Raw genomic sequence first — 19,087 nt, forward strand, 5'->3', positions numbered from 1 at the left:
TGTCCCCCGTCAGACGGATTCCTTTTGTTTATTTTATATAAAAGTTTTGGTCTTTTATTTATCGATTGAGCACTACAAAGTCTGCCGGGTCAGCTAGTATTTAATATTCACGTTTTTTCTGCATTTTTGTTGCCTCCTTTGGGCGGAGTTAACTCAAAAAGGCGGTACCTACTCAAATTATTATGATGATGCGTAATACATAAATTGCGAATCGGTTAACATCTTTGGTAGACATTCACATACATATACTCGAATACAAAATATTGGCAAACATCCAACAATACAACGTTTTAACATCATTATGTTGCCACAGCCCCCTTTGAGACGCGATGGGACTCTCAATCGTACTTTTATAGTATGCGCTATATTTTATGAATGTTTCGCGGCATAAATAAACGAAATATTTTTTATTCTTTTAATACTTCCGTAAATAATAATATATAATGATATTTTACACATATTACACTTACACATATTATCGTATTAAAATGTTTAGGTATATTATGGTACAACGATTTATATAAGTCATTTTAATTTTGTTCTATTATCATAAGGTTAGAACAGATTTCATATCGCTATACCCAGAGAGCGGTATTCGCGTTGTTTTACCTGAGACCTGCAGTAACATAAGACTTACTAACACAACTACTTAGGTAATTACTGTGTTATATAACTCATTTACTATACATTTCATTTCATAAAAACTAAAAAGTTGAAATACATAAAGTCATCATGTGCTCACCTGTACCCGTCATAATCAACAATGACCAATATCTCGGGGTATATAACATAAGGCGCCTCGCGTTTCTGTCGATTATGAGCCTCCGCCGATCTCTTCCGCCTGTACCTCTTGCCAATGTGGTCAGGCTCCATGAATGCTGGGAAAGAAAAATATATTTTATTTTACAATTTTCAAAAGGAACCATTATTTTTTTCTCTGTATCTCTCTCTTTCTCTCTCTCTCTCTCTCACACACACACACACACACACACACACACACACACATACAAACACACAGACATTTGTTAGACTTCTGCTTATGCGGCAGGATATCTATTTTACACTAAGGCGAGCGTTAATAATGCACTTCAAGATTCTGATAGTCTACAGGTAGCTGATACTCGTGATAGGGCATGGTTTGATTGAATATATAGTACGCAGTGTACAGTATTCTTAATTAAATTAAGAATTTAAGCAGTAATGATAAGTTCAATGACCTCGAATAACAAAAATAGTCTAGAGATACCCTAAACAATGCACCGTTATTCTTCTTCTTGCTTCGGTTTCCTCAATACTGAGGGTCGTGACCACCTCCTCGCAACAGGAGTTTATTATGGACTATTCCACGCCATTTGCCTCTATCTGCCGCCGAGTGTAGAGCATCGTTATTAATCGATGTTAAAGTTCATTTAATTTTTTTATCATACATATGGTACCTGTACTTCGTCTGAGTGTTAAATTTATGGTGCCATTGACCCCTTTGACTGCATAATTACAGAAAAGAAAGAGGCAAACATAACCTTAATTATAGGATTACATAAAAATAAAAAGTTCCCTTGGTCGATTAATTTTTAATCAATACTCAAATAACCTGAAAATGGAATTTATTATGTATTAAGTTTTACTAGAGGTCCCGCAGTAGTCGAAATTCGACTATAATTAATTGGAATTGTAAGTTTGTACACTATTATGATTGTATTTTATACTTCTATAATCACAAATTTCGCCAAGACTACACTATAAAAAATAGTAACAACGACAAACAATATTTAATCTATTCTCAATTTGACAACAGACGTCAAGAACAAAAGTTTGACAATAAATAGTATACATGCGTGTGTGTGTCAAATACATGGTACGTAGTGTGTGTAATATTTTCTTTATTGATTTAATGTATCTTTTATGCATTATTTTAAAAAAATATTAGCATTGTGCACTTCTTCTCTATATTCTCTATAAGTGTGGAAAATTTCATACTCCTCCGTCCACGCAATTTTCGTAAAAAGGGATACCTACAAAGTTTTTGCTTCACGTATTAATATATTATTATAGATTAACGTATTTTCACACAAATGAGGCAATTAAAATAAAAACCGCCTCTTTGTTGTTGCTTGTTTGTTGTGTTTTTTCAACTAAATTTTATCATTGTTTACACTTACCCTACCTTATCTTGGCCATTATTTGGATCGTTTCACTGCACCTTATGTCAACCTCTTTTTATAATGACATAAATTATATGTAATCTATTTTAAGCATTTATACATCTTAATTATTTTGCGAACTATCCGTTTTTTGTTTCGATTTACATATATTCAAACTTCAAGTTTGCTTTTTGATTGGTTTTATAGCTGGTTTTTATTGGCTTTTTTCGTAATTTCTCAATTTATTAATCGTGGGAGGCGATTCCCAAGTCTTATGTTATTATATATATTTATATTATTAAAACTTAACTAACCTAAGTGCATATACCCAATTGACTCGCTAAGTATTTTCCGACAAACCCTGTCTTAACGAGAAAAAGGACGCAATGATGATGAATCCTAATTCCATAGCTTAGACTGTAACTGCGTTGTGTTAGAATCATACCAACCCGAAAATATTTTAAACGTCTATGTATATCGTCAGAGAAACTAAATCAAATGTTTTGTAATTGAAATGGTGTCATACCATCATAGAGAATTATCTTTGGAAGGCGATTTTATTATTTTAATTGTCTATGTGGCTATTAAGATTCTCCCAGCCGTCTTTAGTGGAAGTATCTTCAACTTATTTGTCTATTTTACTTTTACGGTAATTTTACTGTTCTATTTATTAATGGTGATAGGGTGTATTGTGCATCTAACCAGTATTTGGTAGGATAGCAGTTTCTTTTTATTGCTTAGAAGTCTGGATGATCTCACAGCCCACCTGATGTTAAGTGGTTACTAGAGCCCATAGACATCTACAACGTAAATGCGCCACCCACCTTGAGATATAAGTTCTAAGGTCTCAGTATAGTTACAACGGCTGCCCCACCCTTCAAACCGAAACGCATTGCTGCTTCACAGCAGAAATAAGCAAGGCGGTGGTACCTACCCGTCCGGACTCACAAGAGGTCCTGCCACTAGTAATTACGCAAATTATAATTTTGCGGGTTTGATTTTTATTACACGATGTTATTCCTTCACCGTGGAAATCAATCGTGAACATTTGTTAAGTACGTATTTCATTAGAAAAATTGGTACCCGCCTGCGGGATTCGAACATCAGTGCATCGCTAGATACGAATGCACCGGACGTCTTATCCTTTAGGCCACGACGACTTCAAGCAGTTATTCCATTATCTTTTAGTTTCCTACCTATTCTAGTAACCTCGAAGGGTTATTCTAGATTCGCCGAGCTAGTAGGTACGCTCACGGGGCTCAAACCTGACGACGATGCTAACACGTACCCTATCAAGAGCCGTGCTTCGCAGAATCTACCACCGAATCGGAAACACGACCCACTGAGAAGATCCGGCAGGAAACTCAGTGGGCTGTGTCTGTGGAATTCCATTACAAGGGGCAGTCAAATTTATAAACCAATTTTGGCGATAGCATTTTCATTTTGGTGTGTCTACCTTTATAGACTACAAGCTCGAAAACTAGAAGGCTAACTTAAGTGTGTAAATAATAATTTAAGAAAACAAATCTCTGGTTATGTTATTCTCGAAAATCTCGATATTTCTTCTTGTCACTTGTAATACAACTTATGTAGACAACTTAAAAGGCAAAAACAAAAGCGATCACTACTATTCCGAAGTGTATTTTAGTTTTTCTACATCGCGAAAAGCTAATTTAAAATGTAAATTTAATTATTCGCACAAAACGTTTATATAATCAACATAACGAATGAGATATGAACAATAAATTAGAGCCATCTTCATATTTTATTGTGCTATAACTTTTATTAATAGAAACATGTTTTTTTTAATTCTTCCAAGACTAAATCTATGATGCCTAGCGGTGTCATCTCATGTACGTACATACTATATTATGAACTACAGTTAAGGAATATCATCATTTTAAGCGATGTTTTCTTTTTTATTGCTTAGATGGATGGACGAGTTCACAGACCACCTGATGTTAAGTGGTTACTGGAGCCCATAGACATCTACGACGTAAATGCACCACCCACCTTGAGATATAAGTTCTAAGGTCTCAATTATAGTTACAACAGCTGCCCCACCCTTCAAACCGAAACGCATTACTGCTTCACGGCAGAAATAGGCAGGGTGGTGGTACCACCAGTAGATGTATCACTAGTAGTTCAAAAACCAATCCAAACCAACGCTATAAACTTTTAAGCGTAATGAAGTATGCAAAAACAAGCTAAAGTCTTTTAGTAATTGTAATTATTTAGAAGTTAATCCCATTTATTAATTATCACAAAAAACAAAAACATTGCTAATACATATTTTCAATCCATGATAATAATATTACTGATCAAAAGGACAAAGGAGAGGCGCATTCAATAAAGCTCACATGGCAAATTAAAATCTATTTTTACAAGTTGTAAAACTTAATTACAATTCTAGGTTGTTATGATTCACGAAGCCATAAAAAAATACAATAACTTTACAACAGCTGTGTGTGTGTGGCATCATAATTTCGTTTTATTTTTAATCGTCAGCACGGACTGTCGTTGAGACGCTAACAAATCTTCAATCAGTAAATAACGTAGCAAAACTTCTCAATGGCGTAGTTGTAAAGTTGTAATTGATAAAACGCTTCGTGCTTTGTACCGAAAAATAATTGTTTTATTCAAATCTAAAAATATTCACACCTATTACTTAAATACTAAATTATGGAGTTGAGAAGAATAAAAACTTGGATACCTACACATTGGACAAGTTTAGTCTAAAAAAACCATGAAATCGTACGAGATACGCGAGTTTAGTTTTAATTCGCTGTCTTATGACATTTCACGTTAATTTATGAACCCAATATCTATCGTTAAGATTTTTAGTTTCATTATGTACGTAAATACATATTATTATATACCCAGTCCAGTCATAAGTTCTGTTACAAATGGAAATGCATTATTTTTAATGAAGTAGTGTAATATTATTAAAATTTATACCTACATATTTATTAAAGTCTCAGTAAAAAAAAATTCGAAATGGCCATCTTTGTCATACAGGACTTTAATCTGTCTTTTTTTTATTTTTATTTTATTGCTTAGATGTGTGGACGAGCTCACAGCCCACCTGGTGTTGAGTGGTTACTGGAGCCCATAGACATCTACAGCGTAAATGCGCCACACACCTTGAGATCTAAGTTCTAAGGTCTCAGTATAGTTACAACGGCTGCCCCACCCTTCAAACCGAAACGCATTACCGCTTCACGGCAGAAATAGGCGGGGCGGTGGTACCTACCCGTGCGGACTCACAAGAGGTCCTACCACCAGTAATTACGCAAATTATAATTTTGTGGGTTTGATTTTTATTACACGATGTTATTCCTTTACCGTGGAAGTCAATCGTGAACATTTGTTAAATACGTATTTCATTAGAAAAATTGGTACCCGCTTGCGGGATTCGAACACCGGTGCATCGCTAGATACGAATGCACCGGACGTCTTATCCTTTAAGCCACGGCGACTTCAAACTGTTTGGTCACGAATCAATGGAATTACGCACTATTTGCACTTGCACTTTGTGCAATCCTATTTTCTATAACACCCCATTCCATATTGTAATTTGCTAATAATGAACAGGAAAAAATATGTGAAATGAAAAGAAGTTTTTAAAATAATATACGTGTTCCAAATTCAAAATAATTAAAAAGTTGAAAAAAGAAAAGTTTTTATATAACAAACTATTTACATATATAGTTAGCTTCTTCAATTACCAAATCTTGGCATGAGATCCAGAAAGTCGGATATTCATGACTTCAACTTATCGAAAATAAAATATATGCGACTATTTTATGTTAATGTAAAATAACTGATGTTTACAAAGTACCTACAGCCTATAGGTCGTCGATACCAAAAAAATAAACCCAAAAGTCGCGCACGATTCGCATGGCAAATATATACAATACAGATATTTTATCATGACATTTTAAGAGACCAAATATACAATTAAAAAAGCAAACAGACCGAAGCCTTCCCAACTAAAATCCGCAAAACCAGTACGAAATCGTCCATATGCCGGTTTTCCCCACCACTGAATTATACTCATATATTTATATAGTTATATCACGGAATTAACAATTTAGATATTTTTAATATTATAAAATGACGTAAGTATATCGTTTGACCTCATGACCCCGTCATTAAGATGTGACGATGTCGTCTTGATTAGAATATTCGTGTAGCAGATACAAAAAAAAATACCAGTTTCCGAACGTGTACCTATTCGTAATATTGAATATTCGAATAGCTAAATTTTTAAATATCATAGTCCAAAAGTTTTAAGATTTAAAAAAAAAAAACGTAACCTTTTGTTCGTAACTCTACGTAATTTTAGGAGTATTTCCTTATAACGACAAAATTACTTTGTGTACCTAATTCTATTTAAATCAATTAGATTATTATTTTCTTTTCTCTTTAAATTTTTGCATTAAAAATAAATGTTTTAGGAACTGATTTTGCAATAAATTTTAAAATTAAATGTCTGTACCATTATTAACCAAGGAAACAAAATCAACTTATTCAATTTGAATTTTATCCGTGACTCCGGCGCTACCAACATTGCCGAAATATCGGGAACTCATTAAAAACTTAAAAAAAAAGGTGGCAAGAACCCGTTAAATAATATTGAAGCTATTTATTTTATTTAAATTAATTTTGAATCTATTTAATGTTTTTAAACGCAATATTTGAGTTGCGTTTTAAAACGGTTATTATGATAATGTATGATTATTGAGATTAAAATTTGACAATAATACGAAATTAATTGAGTCGATGGATAATCGATTGTGTTTTGGTAAGTGCATAAGCAAACTGTGAATAATTTTACTTATGTGAAGACAAATACAATATTATGTGTTCTATATACATACATTACATACTTCTGTTTGGTTACGGAATCACATCGCTATTACGATATAACAATAGGCGATACATGTAGTTGAGTGGTATTGGAGCTCATGGACATCAATACGCGAACACCGCCACCCATGTTGAGACCTGAGGTCTGAACCTTAGCAGTATGTATTAACTGTTGTCCCTCATACTTCTGCCTCAAAGCATTATTGCGCTCTAGCAAGGCGGTCATTATTACGATCCAATTAAGATTTCGACCACAATCTTTAAACGTGTAGCGATATTCACTCACTCCACAAGTTTCAGTTACTAGTTTATAATAGACTAGCGACCCGCCCTCGCTTCGCTTCGGAAACTGTAATTTATTATTGATTTCTCACTATTTAATGGATGTTATTATACATGTAAACCTTCCTCTTCAATCACTTTATCAATTAAAAAAACCGCATCAAAATCCGTTGCGTAGTTTTAAAGATTTAAGCATACATAGGGATATAGAGACATAGAAAGCGACTTTGTTTTATACTATGTACTGACTAATCACGAACACAGTCCATCAACAGCGCAGCAGTGCTATTAAACATTTGTTTTAATATCTCTACTGACACAAACATCTAATTCAATAAAACATTTACTGTTTTTGTTCAATTAAAACTGGCTTTACGATTTCATTTTGAGTTTTTTAATTATTATTTTTATTTATTGCATAGATTGGTGGACGATTTCACAGACCACCTGGTGTAAAGTGGTTACCGAAGCCCATAGACATCTAGAACGTAAATGCCGCCATTCACCTTGAGATATAAGTTCTAAGGTCTCAGTATAGTTACAACGGCTGCCCCACCTTTCAAATCGAAACGCATTACTGCTTCACGGCAGAAATAGGCAGGGCGGTGGTACGTACCCATGCGGACGCACAAGAGGGGCCTCTTGTGTGATAATGTGTGTGATTGTGAAATAAATCGTCAGTATTTTAACAGCAGTGCTAGTAGGCTGGCAATAAATTTTAGATTCAAATGAATTTTATTTAAAAAAATTGAATTATACTTTCAAATTAAGTTATTTGTTTGTTGATTAATGTGGAAAACATTATATTATACATAGGTATATTTTTCGTCAATACGGACACGATAAAAAGTAGTTTTAGCTATAGCTACCACTTGCGAAGAAAATACTATTCTAATTGTCTCTGCTTTCCGTTGATTGAATCCATGTGAGCACAGAACATCCTTCACACCGACGATTTCTACTATAAACAGCCTCAGCAGGACTAAAATCCAATTACACTAAAAGCAGCAACTATTCCATTTTTAAAACTAGAATGTATATTGACGCAAGGAACCTTGAAAAGCAATTTCGACAGAATTATCCAATAAAACTATAAAAGATTTTGTGAAAGGTTGTATACATTAAAATTTGGATTGTCGTCCATATTGGAAAAATATTTATATTTATTTATTTTATTTTTATTGCTTAGATGGGTGGACGAGCTCACAGCCCACCTGGTGTTAAGTGGTTACTGGAGCCCATAGACATATACAACGTAAATGCGCCACCCATCTTGAGATATAAGTTCTAAGGTCTCAAGTATAGTTACAACGGCTGCCCCATCCTTCAAACCGAAACCCATTACTGCTTCACGGCAGAAATAGGCGGGACGGTGGTACCTACCCGCGCGTACTCACAGGTGGTCCTACCACCAGTAATATTTATAATTAAGAGATTTTTTTTTTTTAATTTAGTAATCTGTGAAGTTAGTAGTGTGTGTAATTAGCTCTTGTTTTCATGTTGTTTTCAAATACACTTTTTTGTCGTAATGTTAACATTTAAATTTAGCCTATTTTTCCGCTGTTTGTAAAATTGCTGTAACATGTCATAGTTTGTTATAAGAGATTGCTGTACATGCCTGTAACTGGCTTACATACCAGTACTTAATTTTATACATGTTAATTTTAAGCTTGAATGTTTTGTGTGTATTGCTGTTGGTGTGTCTAAATAAATAAATAAATAATTTAGTTTTTTTTTTTTGTATTCAGTCTTCATTGGTCCTTATTGTTTACGGAAACAGATATGCAACGTGCATTAAGTATTTCCACAATGAATAACATGCGTAGTCTATGTTGTCCTCAACAAAACAGACGGACGGGCGTCGGTTAATTAGCGTTAATCAACAACAATTATTATCTTGTGAATAATGAAGACGACATTTCGATGACCGGTTCCTTTGTCGTTTCAAGTTACATTGCCTTTCCCGTCATGAAGCAGGGCTGGGCTTTGTAAAATTTGATATATTTTTGTTTATTAAAAAATATGTTATGTAGGATTGGTAAGAACGGAACGTATGAAAAGAGTGTGGAACGGAATGTGAGTGAGAGAAAACGGTAAGAAAGGGAGAAAAGAATGACAGACAGAATAACATAGAAAATTAAGATGGCGAAGACGGTTAAAAAATAAGCAAGGCGTAATAAAAGTGTTAATTAATTTTTAAATTATTATTTTAACGGAAGATTTTGGAACAGTGGAAGTTTTATTTTATGCGCTGCGATCCCTATTCTACATAAATATTAAACAAACTCAAATGGCAGCCAACTTGAGTATTTGACTTACAGATAAATAACGTCTAATAAATAAGCCTTCAACATTCTGATATCTTCGTTTCTTCTTAGCCCAACACAATTCGTTACCGCAGGATCTCATTCTATTAACTTATAACATCTGTATTCACCTATAGTGCCTTTTACTGGTGGTAGGACCTCGTGTGAGTCAACACGGGTAGGTACGACCCTGTCTATTTCTGCCGTGAAGTAGTAATGCGTTTCGGTTTGAAGGGTGGGGCAGCTGTTGTAACCATACTGAGACCTTAGAACTTATATCTCAAGGTGAGTGGCGCATTTACGTTGTAGAGGTCTATGGGCTGCAGTAACCACTTAACACACGGTGGGCTGTGAGCTCGTCCACCCGTCTAAGCAATAATAAAATAATCAAATATTTTCTTTAGAAAATAGTTTTTAATTATGTTTCATAATCAAATTATAATTATATAAAATCAATTTCACTAGAGTAATCTAATTTTAAAGAACTTAAAAACATCAGTAATTATATTTAATTTCGGGTATGTACCAGCCCTATTGATTTAATGAGTGTGGTAAGTGTTTTCCGGAGACTCACGTGTCGTGAACACCTTGGACGCAAGTCAATGTGTCAATAGCACATGATGCACTCATTAACATTTTCATTTTATTTATATACCCTTCATATCGTACTCAATACAAACACACGAAAAATCTAAGGAAAACAAACAGGTTTAACACCGCTGTTTGTTTAAAAGGTTGTAAAATACATTAAATTCTCGAGTACTAAAAATCACATCTATATATTAATACGTGAAGCAAAAACTTTGTATCCCTTTTTACGAAAATTGCGCGGACGGATGAGTTTGAAATTTTCCACACTTATAGAGAATATAGAGAAGAAGTGCACAATGCTAATATTTTTTTTAAATAATGCATAAAAGATATATTAAATCAATAAAGAAAACATTACACACACTACATACCATGTATTAGACGCACACACGCATGCATATTATTTATTGTCAAACTTTTGTTCTTGACGTCTGTTGTCAAATTGAGAATACATTAAATATTGTTTGTCTTTGTTAATATTTTTGATAGTGTAGTCTTGGCGAAATTTGTGATTATAGAAGTATAAAATACAATCATAATAGTGTACAAACTTACAATTCCAATTAATTATAGTCAAATTTCGACTACTGCGGGACCGCTAGTTTAAATAAAAGGGCATGTCATATCCAAAAATATTTAGAATGTCACATGACAACTCTCGTTTTTTTCCATACCTATGCTGATAGCCTTGAGAGGCTATTTCAGCTTCTTGACGTGTAGGTGAGCTCACGGGGCTCAAACCGGGAGTGTTGCTAACACTGGCCCCAGCAAGAGCCGTGCTTCGCAGAATCTACCACCGGATCGGAAACGGGACTCACTGAGAAGATCCGGCGAGAAACTCAGTGGGCTGTGTCTATAGGTTAATTCACTCGTCGAGCCCTTCGTCGCAAGCGACGGGTTCGACGAGGACGGTGACCGGTGCTTGTGGTACCTAAAAGCACCGTTAGTGGATCGGGAGGATCCGTAATGAGGGGAACTCGCGTAATGGCGCAATCGATGGGTGCTGTAATAAAATATGTAGTATCCACTGTGATGTGTTTAAAAAAGTTATTGTTGATGAATGTGTAGTGTAGACTTTGTTGGCCCTAAATATTACACCACTATAGATAAACCGCTACACTACTGATGCTTTCCGAATAAAAAATAGAGAGGGCTAATGTATTATCAGTAAATGTATCTATTATCTTGAACAGTATACAAAAATTCAGCATAGATTCCAACACTCCTTAATAATTCTATTCAGCGCTCAATTAATGCAGCGTAGTATTTTTTAACAGCTGGAAAAGCTAAATTAAACACGCAATTTTATTCTAAAAAACGTTCATAGCGTGCTATAATAAACATAAATATAAATACATAACCGCCAAGTCCATTTTGATAACTTTGAATTTTATTACACATTATATATTTTTTGGGGAACCTGTTTCTTTCACATAAACGAGGCTTTATTTGATATGTGTCACATTAGAAAACGCGATTAGTGTGATTAAATTGACACATACATATAATTTGATTTAAATGAATAAGAAATATCATTCTTTTTATGTCTATTTAGTGGCATATCCTATACCTGACTATACTGATAGAATATTTACTGCGATAGGCCATTAGAATATTATTATCTTTGAAGTTTATTGCAATTTACTCAATGAGGATCGTAAACCGCCTAAACAACAGAATATTTCAAAATTAGATATCTTTGGTAACATAGTAATATGCGTACATGACAATAGATGGCAGCACGAGTGCAATATGTCAGCGTTTTCCAAGTAAAAAGTTTCGTAATGTAGTAAGTAGGTAACCTTTTGTAAAATAAATAAATAATATATCTAACTAACAATTTAAATTAGTAAAAGTACATGCTTTCAGCATAATAACGAAGGCACTTAGCAAACACACTTTAAGAGTAAACTCCATTTGACTTTTTGAGTGGATCGCGGTTTTTTGGATGGCTCGAGGCTTTTTTTTATTATTATTTCTTCGGGCTTAAACGTGTACTAAATTAATAATAGTAGGCTTAGTACATTTTAACACCTTTGACGGTGCACTTCACAAAAGGCATATTTTATTTTTATACTGTTTTAATTGACGGCCTTTTACCGTTTTAATATTATAATATTTGACATTTATTAATAATTAGTAAGTTTCACAAAGTCATGTGACTGTCACCATATTTTATTGATGTCTATGCACTCAAAACATGATGGCGCGAACGACGCGAATGACGTATGTCATTCTGTGATTTATTGGCCATTTTCTGTTATCTATTCGACTAGACGTCGCAACGTTGATACTATTGTATAGTTATTTTTTAGTCTCTATTACATTAAATTAGTTTCTTGATTTTTTTTTGGCAGCCAATATCAGTCAATGCTTGAGGTCAAAGACTCAATTACAGTAGATTAGGATTTGTCCTGCCGACTACCATTCTTGTACATGTAAATTTGCGAATAAATTTTAACCACACGAATTTTTACCTTCATTGTGGGAAGTTCGTGAACGAATGTTAAGTATGAAATAAAGTATTATACAAATTAGACATGTAACCTGTAAAATTTTGCAAGATCGAGTTAAATTTTCGAAATTAATCATGCATTAATAAAACCGTCAAGTTTCAATTAGCCCACTGAGTTTCTCGCGCGATCTTCTCAGTGGGTCGCGTTTCTCATCCGGTGGTAGATTCTGGGAAGCACTGCTCTTGTTGAGGCCAGTGTTAGCAACACTCCGGTTTGAGGCCCGTGAGCTCACCTACTAGTTAATGTTACGCTGAAATAGCCTCTCAAGGCTATCAGCTTAGGTAGGGAAAAAAGGGTGCGTGTACTTATGTACGCGCGTAAGAAGTTATACTTGATTTTTATTAAATTTATTTCTTTTTTTTTTTAAATATTAAATAATAAATATTTAACGTTAATAATTTAATAATGTTTAGTATTAATTATATTAAATAATAATTTTGTCATTTATATTACTAAAAAATGAATACTAATAACACTTATTTTACGAGTGTACATGCGCGAAAGTTCACCTGCGGCTATATTCAGACTCGCCAAGTTACGTCGGTCGTATTGTAATGAGCGATTTAGTGGGCAACTTCATCCAAAAACAGTTTCAGTCGAAAAAAAATGTTTCGCGCGTTAATTATATAATTCAAGGACTTACCATAGTCACTCATGTGGTCAACTTCCGCAGGATCCCGTTTGATGATAACGTGTTGGGCTCCGTTAAGGGCCTCCTGTAGTCTGTCTTGTTCTTCTTTTTTTCTTTTCACTGCAAAAATCGAGATCAAAGCCGTCATTATATATATATTGGAATATCCAAATAAATCGACTCATACATTATCGTAGTTTAAAAATGCGTCTTGCAATATTATTTCTATACGTCTATTCTTAAAAAGTCCTTACAGTTTTTTTTATAATTCTTGACATAATTTCAAACTGTTACACCTGGTGGTTTTTTCCCTAACTAAGCTGATGGTCTAGTCTAGAGAGACTATGTCAGCGTCACCGGGCTAGTAGGTGAGCTCACGGAGCTCAAACCTGGCGATGTTGCTAACACGAATCCTAGCAAGAGCCGTGCTTCGCAGAATTTACCACCGGATCGGAAACGCGACTCACAGAGAATCTGGCGAGAAACTCAGTGGGCTGTGTCTGAGGGTTAATTTACTCGCCGAGCCCTTCGTCGCAAGCGACGGGTTGGACAAGAACGATGACCGGGTGTTACACCAGCCTCCATCTCAGACAACGTATCTAATACTACGTACGCAGAGAAAATATTACTATAGTTAGTATTTAGAACATTACTGATTGTAAAGTTATTTATGTGGATATAATAAATTATTTTCTAATTTATACTTTTGTTCAATACGTTGGCGCCATTTAGAAAATAAATGACATAACAAAATCTTGGTATTTACATATTTCGTGAATTAGTAGATAATCGAGGAAGGAAATTTTAATGTTAACTTTCATTAAGATATTGTCTCATATCCTTTCGAATTTATTAAATAAAATACTAAAATTTCGCGCAATTCAAAACAACAATTAATAAAAATAAGTACCATAGGTAAAAACCAATCAATAGACCATTTTTTTATTTATTTAATTTATTTGTCACATGCAAAATTTCAAACTAGAAATTTTACTGACGGATTTAAAACAAGAGACATTACGCAGAAACAAGTGTAATTAAAAAGTATTGATATTGCTAATATTAAAAACAATATAATTGCCTAAGAAAAATTCATTATTATAAGTATTTGGGTCCAAATCAACATACCTACTATATGTTCCGAAGTAGGTATGTAGTGTTGTAACACGATATTTCTATTAGTACCATTAATAAGCTTGTATTGTTTTAAGTATTTGTAAGCGATGTATTTTATCTCGTATGTAATAAATAGCAGGATACTTTTGGAAAATAATCGGTCGCCATTAGTCCCGCGTCGACATAAAGGTATTTTACATTAAAAAATATTTCGTTTTGTTGTTTGATTAAAACCAAGGTTTGATGGGTCCAAATAAAGATAGAGTAGTTTCTTTTGCGGAATAAGACTACAACAGCTATTAGATACTTACTAATAGGCAGTCCGGTGTCTATGGAGACCATGTCGGCCATGCTCGAGGGGTCCATGAACATCTCATCGTCTTGCGCGGGTGACGTCATCGTGTCAGGAATCGGCCTTATAACGAGATCGTGACCGATCGAGCCCTCCTGTAAAAAAGGAAAATAATCGATTTTTTGAAAACTGAAAACCTCTTTAGCATCTTTGTGACGACGATGAAACGAAAAAGCGACAGTAAAAAGAGACAGACATATAAATTCATAAGATTTAACTTGAAAGAAAATGAGATAGGAAGCGTTATACAGTGTTTCTTATATTCGTGGTTCTCTTTGTGCTCTGCTTCGTACCTAATATTCGTAGTTAATACATCTATATATATATATAAAAATGAATTGCTGTTCGTTAGTCTCGCTAAAACTCGAGAACGGCTGGACCGATTTGGCTAATTTTGGTCTCGAATTATTCGTGGAAGTCCAGGGAAGGTTTAAAAGGTAGATAAATATGAAAAGGCTGGGAATTGAATAAAAATAGCAATTTTGTTTTTCCTTTGATGTGTCCCCCGTCGGAAGGATTCCTTTTGTTTGATTTAAGTTTATTTTATACAAAAGCTTAGGTCTTTTATTTATCAATTGAGGCACTACGAAGTCTGCCGGGTCAGCTAGTTTTGAATAAATCTATGTAATATATACGAATAAAATGTAAAATAATATTATCAAACTTTGTATCACTATGATCATTACTAAAACCTACAATATCCTCTTCCCGAAATTTTAAATTTTATCTCATTATCTTGAAGCCAATATTTTTCAAGATTTCACTTCTACCACGTGTGAGTTGCACACGTTTTTATTTATTTAAAACCTTTTCCTCTTTAATTTTGAAGAATCCGGATTCCCGAGATTATTAATTTCTGTCGACACTGCGAACGCGTATGCGTGATTCTCATTTTTGAATTAGGTGCTTTGTGTTGCACTCAGAATTATAAAACGTCCGTATTCTGTTAATTTTCAAATACCGATATTTCGATATAGAACTTACGTGACCGCGAATAATTTAACCTTTCGATAATCGAACCGTGAGGTTGTTTTAGGTCATTAACAAGACTCGATTTAGCGAGCTTACATTTATATATGAACCTGTCTAAATTCTAGTTGAATCTGTTTACAGAAACCTACCTCCTACTGGTATCAGGGCGTAATGTGAGTCACCACGCAATGTACATTGACGGTTTGAATTGAAGGTAGGATGTGTGCGCCTGACATTGCTGACGTATTTTTTTTTTTAGGTATTTTATGTCCTGGTAACTAATACCTTTAAGTCATGTCTTATTTTAATTTATACTCTTATTTTTATGAAAAATGATGAAATGAAATGAAGATGATTTTGCTGACGTCTACGAACGGTAACCATTCACCATCAGGTATACTCAGGTCTCAAGTTATATATATATTCTCTCTGTATAGATTCTCTGTAATAAAGTCAGCCAATTAAAGCAATAAAAGACCTGCACATGATTTTCGAGGCCCATATTTATATACATACCAGTTGACCCGGCAGACTTCGTAGTGCCTCAACCGATAAATAAAATACCTAAACTTTATTTAATTCCGAGAATTTTCATATTTATCTACCTTTCAAACCTACTCTGGACTTCCACAAATAATTCAAGACCAAAATTAGCCAAATCGGTCGAGCCGTTCTCGAGTTTTAGCGAGACTAACGAACAGCAATTCATTTTTATATATATAGATATAGAATATAGATATTCTTTAGACACGTGTGAAGAGTGCAGTAGCAAAAATATGGTTATGGGATCAAGTTTAACGTATTCGTATAGGTCCAGCTTCTAATGTCACATTCGACTACTAAATTTCATAATAAAAAATATATTCATAATAGTTTTAAATACTTTGTCCGTACTGACATATTGATGACACTTGATCAGTTATTTTTGAACACAAAATTTACGTATACCATTGCGTGCAAATCCAATTTTATATTTTTACTAGCGACCCGCCCTCGCTTCGCTTCGGAAACATTAAAACACACATGAAACCAAAAAAATAATAAAAAAAAATAAAAAAAAGTAGCCTATGTTCATCAGGGACAATGTCGGCTTCTAATGGAAAAAGAATTTTTCAAATCGGTCCAGTAGTTTCGGAGCCTATTCGAAACAAACAAACAAACAAATCTTTCCTCTTTATAATATTATTATATATTTTTATAAATGATTTATTATAATAAGTTGTTTAAGAAAATTGTTTATTTCACCGCCGTCTAAATATTAGCTAAACACGTTTTATGAATTAGAATTTATTCAAACATTTTAAGTAAAATTTTCTTTTTAGTCCAATTACTGTTTTGGAAGAAGAAATTCGACAATGAAAAAACGTTCATTTTGACTTTTTTAGGTAGGTTATGTTTTTCAAGCTGTTGTAAGCAAAAAGGAAAGGGACAGAATTATATTTTCACCTATTTTTCTTGAGCAAACGAATTTACTCTTTACAGCCAAACTATTTTTATATCTATCGACTAAAAACCTTCAGCTAAAAGCATAGCTTCAATAACTATGTAAACTTAACTATGTTTTTTTTATTTATTAAAAGTCTAACACTCTTAAAATACATTATTAAACTCCATCGTAAAGCCTTCTTGTAGCAATAATTTAAGTTTTATCCGAAGCACGAGAATAACCATGCGATATAATACATGTTTTTACGACTAAGCTTTACCGTCTACTTGAGCACTAGGGCACGGTTTTGTTACGAAAAAAATTCTTTGGATCAATCAGCGTTTACCAGAGTTGATACATAATCTAAGCCAGTCATACATATTATATTCAGTCGATCTAGCATTGAAGTTTTCATTGCATTTTTGATTGCACTAATGAATATATAAAAAGAAAAAAAAAGAAAAGGAAATAGAAAAGTAGATAAACCGAAGAGAAGCTGGGCTGACGACTTCACAGCTATAGCAGGAAATTACTGCCAGAATATTGCAAATGATAGGGACAAATCGAAGAAACTGGAGGAGGCCTTCAACCGTGGAGGGGCCCGTATTCCAAAAAAAAACGTGTGAACTTAGAGTACTTAGAGTAAAAGAACAAAAATATAACTACTAACAAATGAAAAGCAACATTTACATTTATTGTCTTATTTAAGGGAAATGGGAAATAAAAGCTTTTTATTGTTATTCTTATTAGATAAGTAAACTGCCCATTTGGTGTTAAGACGTTGTCACAGTTCTGCTTGGTGCATGAGGTCGAATTTATTGTATTAAATACCGGCGGTCTTACTCCAAAGTAAGGAGGAAACTTAGAAAATACGGACAATACGCCCTAAAATCGAACCATTGAGTGTGCAACAATGAGCATGGGATTTCAAACCGTCAGCCTAATATTACAAGCGGAAAAAAATATATGTGCGTGGTGGGCGACGTTAGCTTAGGACTGTAACACCACATCTCTTTCAGTGGGAGACACAAAATGAATTTGCGAGATAGTGGGCGACAGTTTAAAACAATTTCCAACTGGCCTATACCGGTCGTCAGAAGTATTGTAAGTCTGCTCGGGTAGGTACCACCCTGCTTAATCCTGCCCCGAAACAGTATGCGTTCCGGTTTGAAAATTGAGACAGCCCGGAATACATTTGAGAACTCGACGTCATGTCTCAAGGTGGGTGGCGGCATTTATATAGTGATGTAGTCGCGAGCTCATTCGCTTTCTACGCAATAAAAAAACATAATGAAATTGAATTTGTTTTATAGTTAAAGTAAATAGGTTAATGCTAGGCTTTATTGCTTAAATTGGGCAGGAGAACGTGATCTGCTCAGTAGGCGCAGACCCTAAGCTAACAATGTTGCCATAAAAATAAGTTTTATAATCGATTTTACGATCTAATATGTACTTTGATCAAACATATTTTTTATTGTCTCTTTGTAATTTAAATATAGAAGTTATTTTGAAATATCAACTTGGTCTATGGAATATTTAGTTAATTGTTATAAAAAAAATGTTTATTGCTTAGATTGGTGGACGAGCTCACAGCCCACCTGGTGTTAAGTGGTTACTGGAGCCCATAGACATCCACAATGTAAATGCGCCACCCACCTTGAGATATAAGTTCTAAGGTCTGAGTATAGTTACAACGGCTGCCCCACCCTTCAAACCGAAACGCATTACTGCTTCACGGCAGAAATAGGCAGGGCGGTGGTACCCACCCGCGCGGACTCACAAGAGGTCCTACCACCAGTAAAAATGATTATGATTATGATTATGCATCGCTCTACACGAATGCACCGGACGGACGTCTTATACTTTAGGCCACGACAACTTC

The 19,087-nt window shown here is 34.3% G+C and overlaps 1 protein-coding gene across 10 annotated transcripts in view; it reads right to left on the reverse strand.

The window, feature by feature from the left end:
• The window catches only part of Adamts-like (A disintegrin and metalloproteinase with thrombospondin motifs like), a 179,209-nt gene that overhangs the window by 17,723 nt on the left and 142,399 nt on the right, over positions 1–19,087 (reverse strand). For all 10 annotated transcript variants that reach the window (NM_001043470.1, XM_062674163.1, XM_062674162.1 and 7 more), the window contains 3 exon segments: positions 743–878; positions 13,352–13,459; positions 14,767–14,902. In NM_001043470.1, the coding sequence (NP_001036935.1) occupies positions 743–878; positions 13,352–13,459; positions 14,767–14,902 (380 nt within the window).

Source organism: Bombyx mori, chromosome 20 (assembly GCF_030269925.1).
Source record: "Bombyx mori chromosome 20, ASM3026992v2".
Classification (NCBI taxonomy): Eukaryota; Metazoa; Arthropoda; class Insecta; order Lepidoptera; family Bombycidae; genus Bombyx; species Bombyx mori.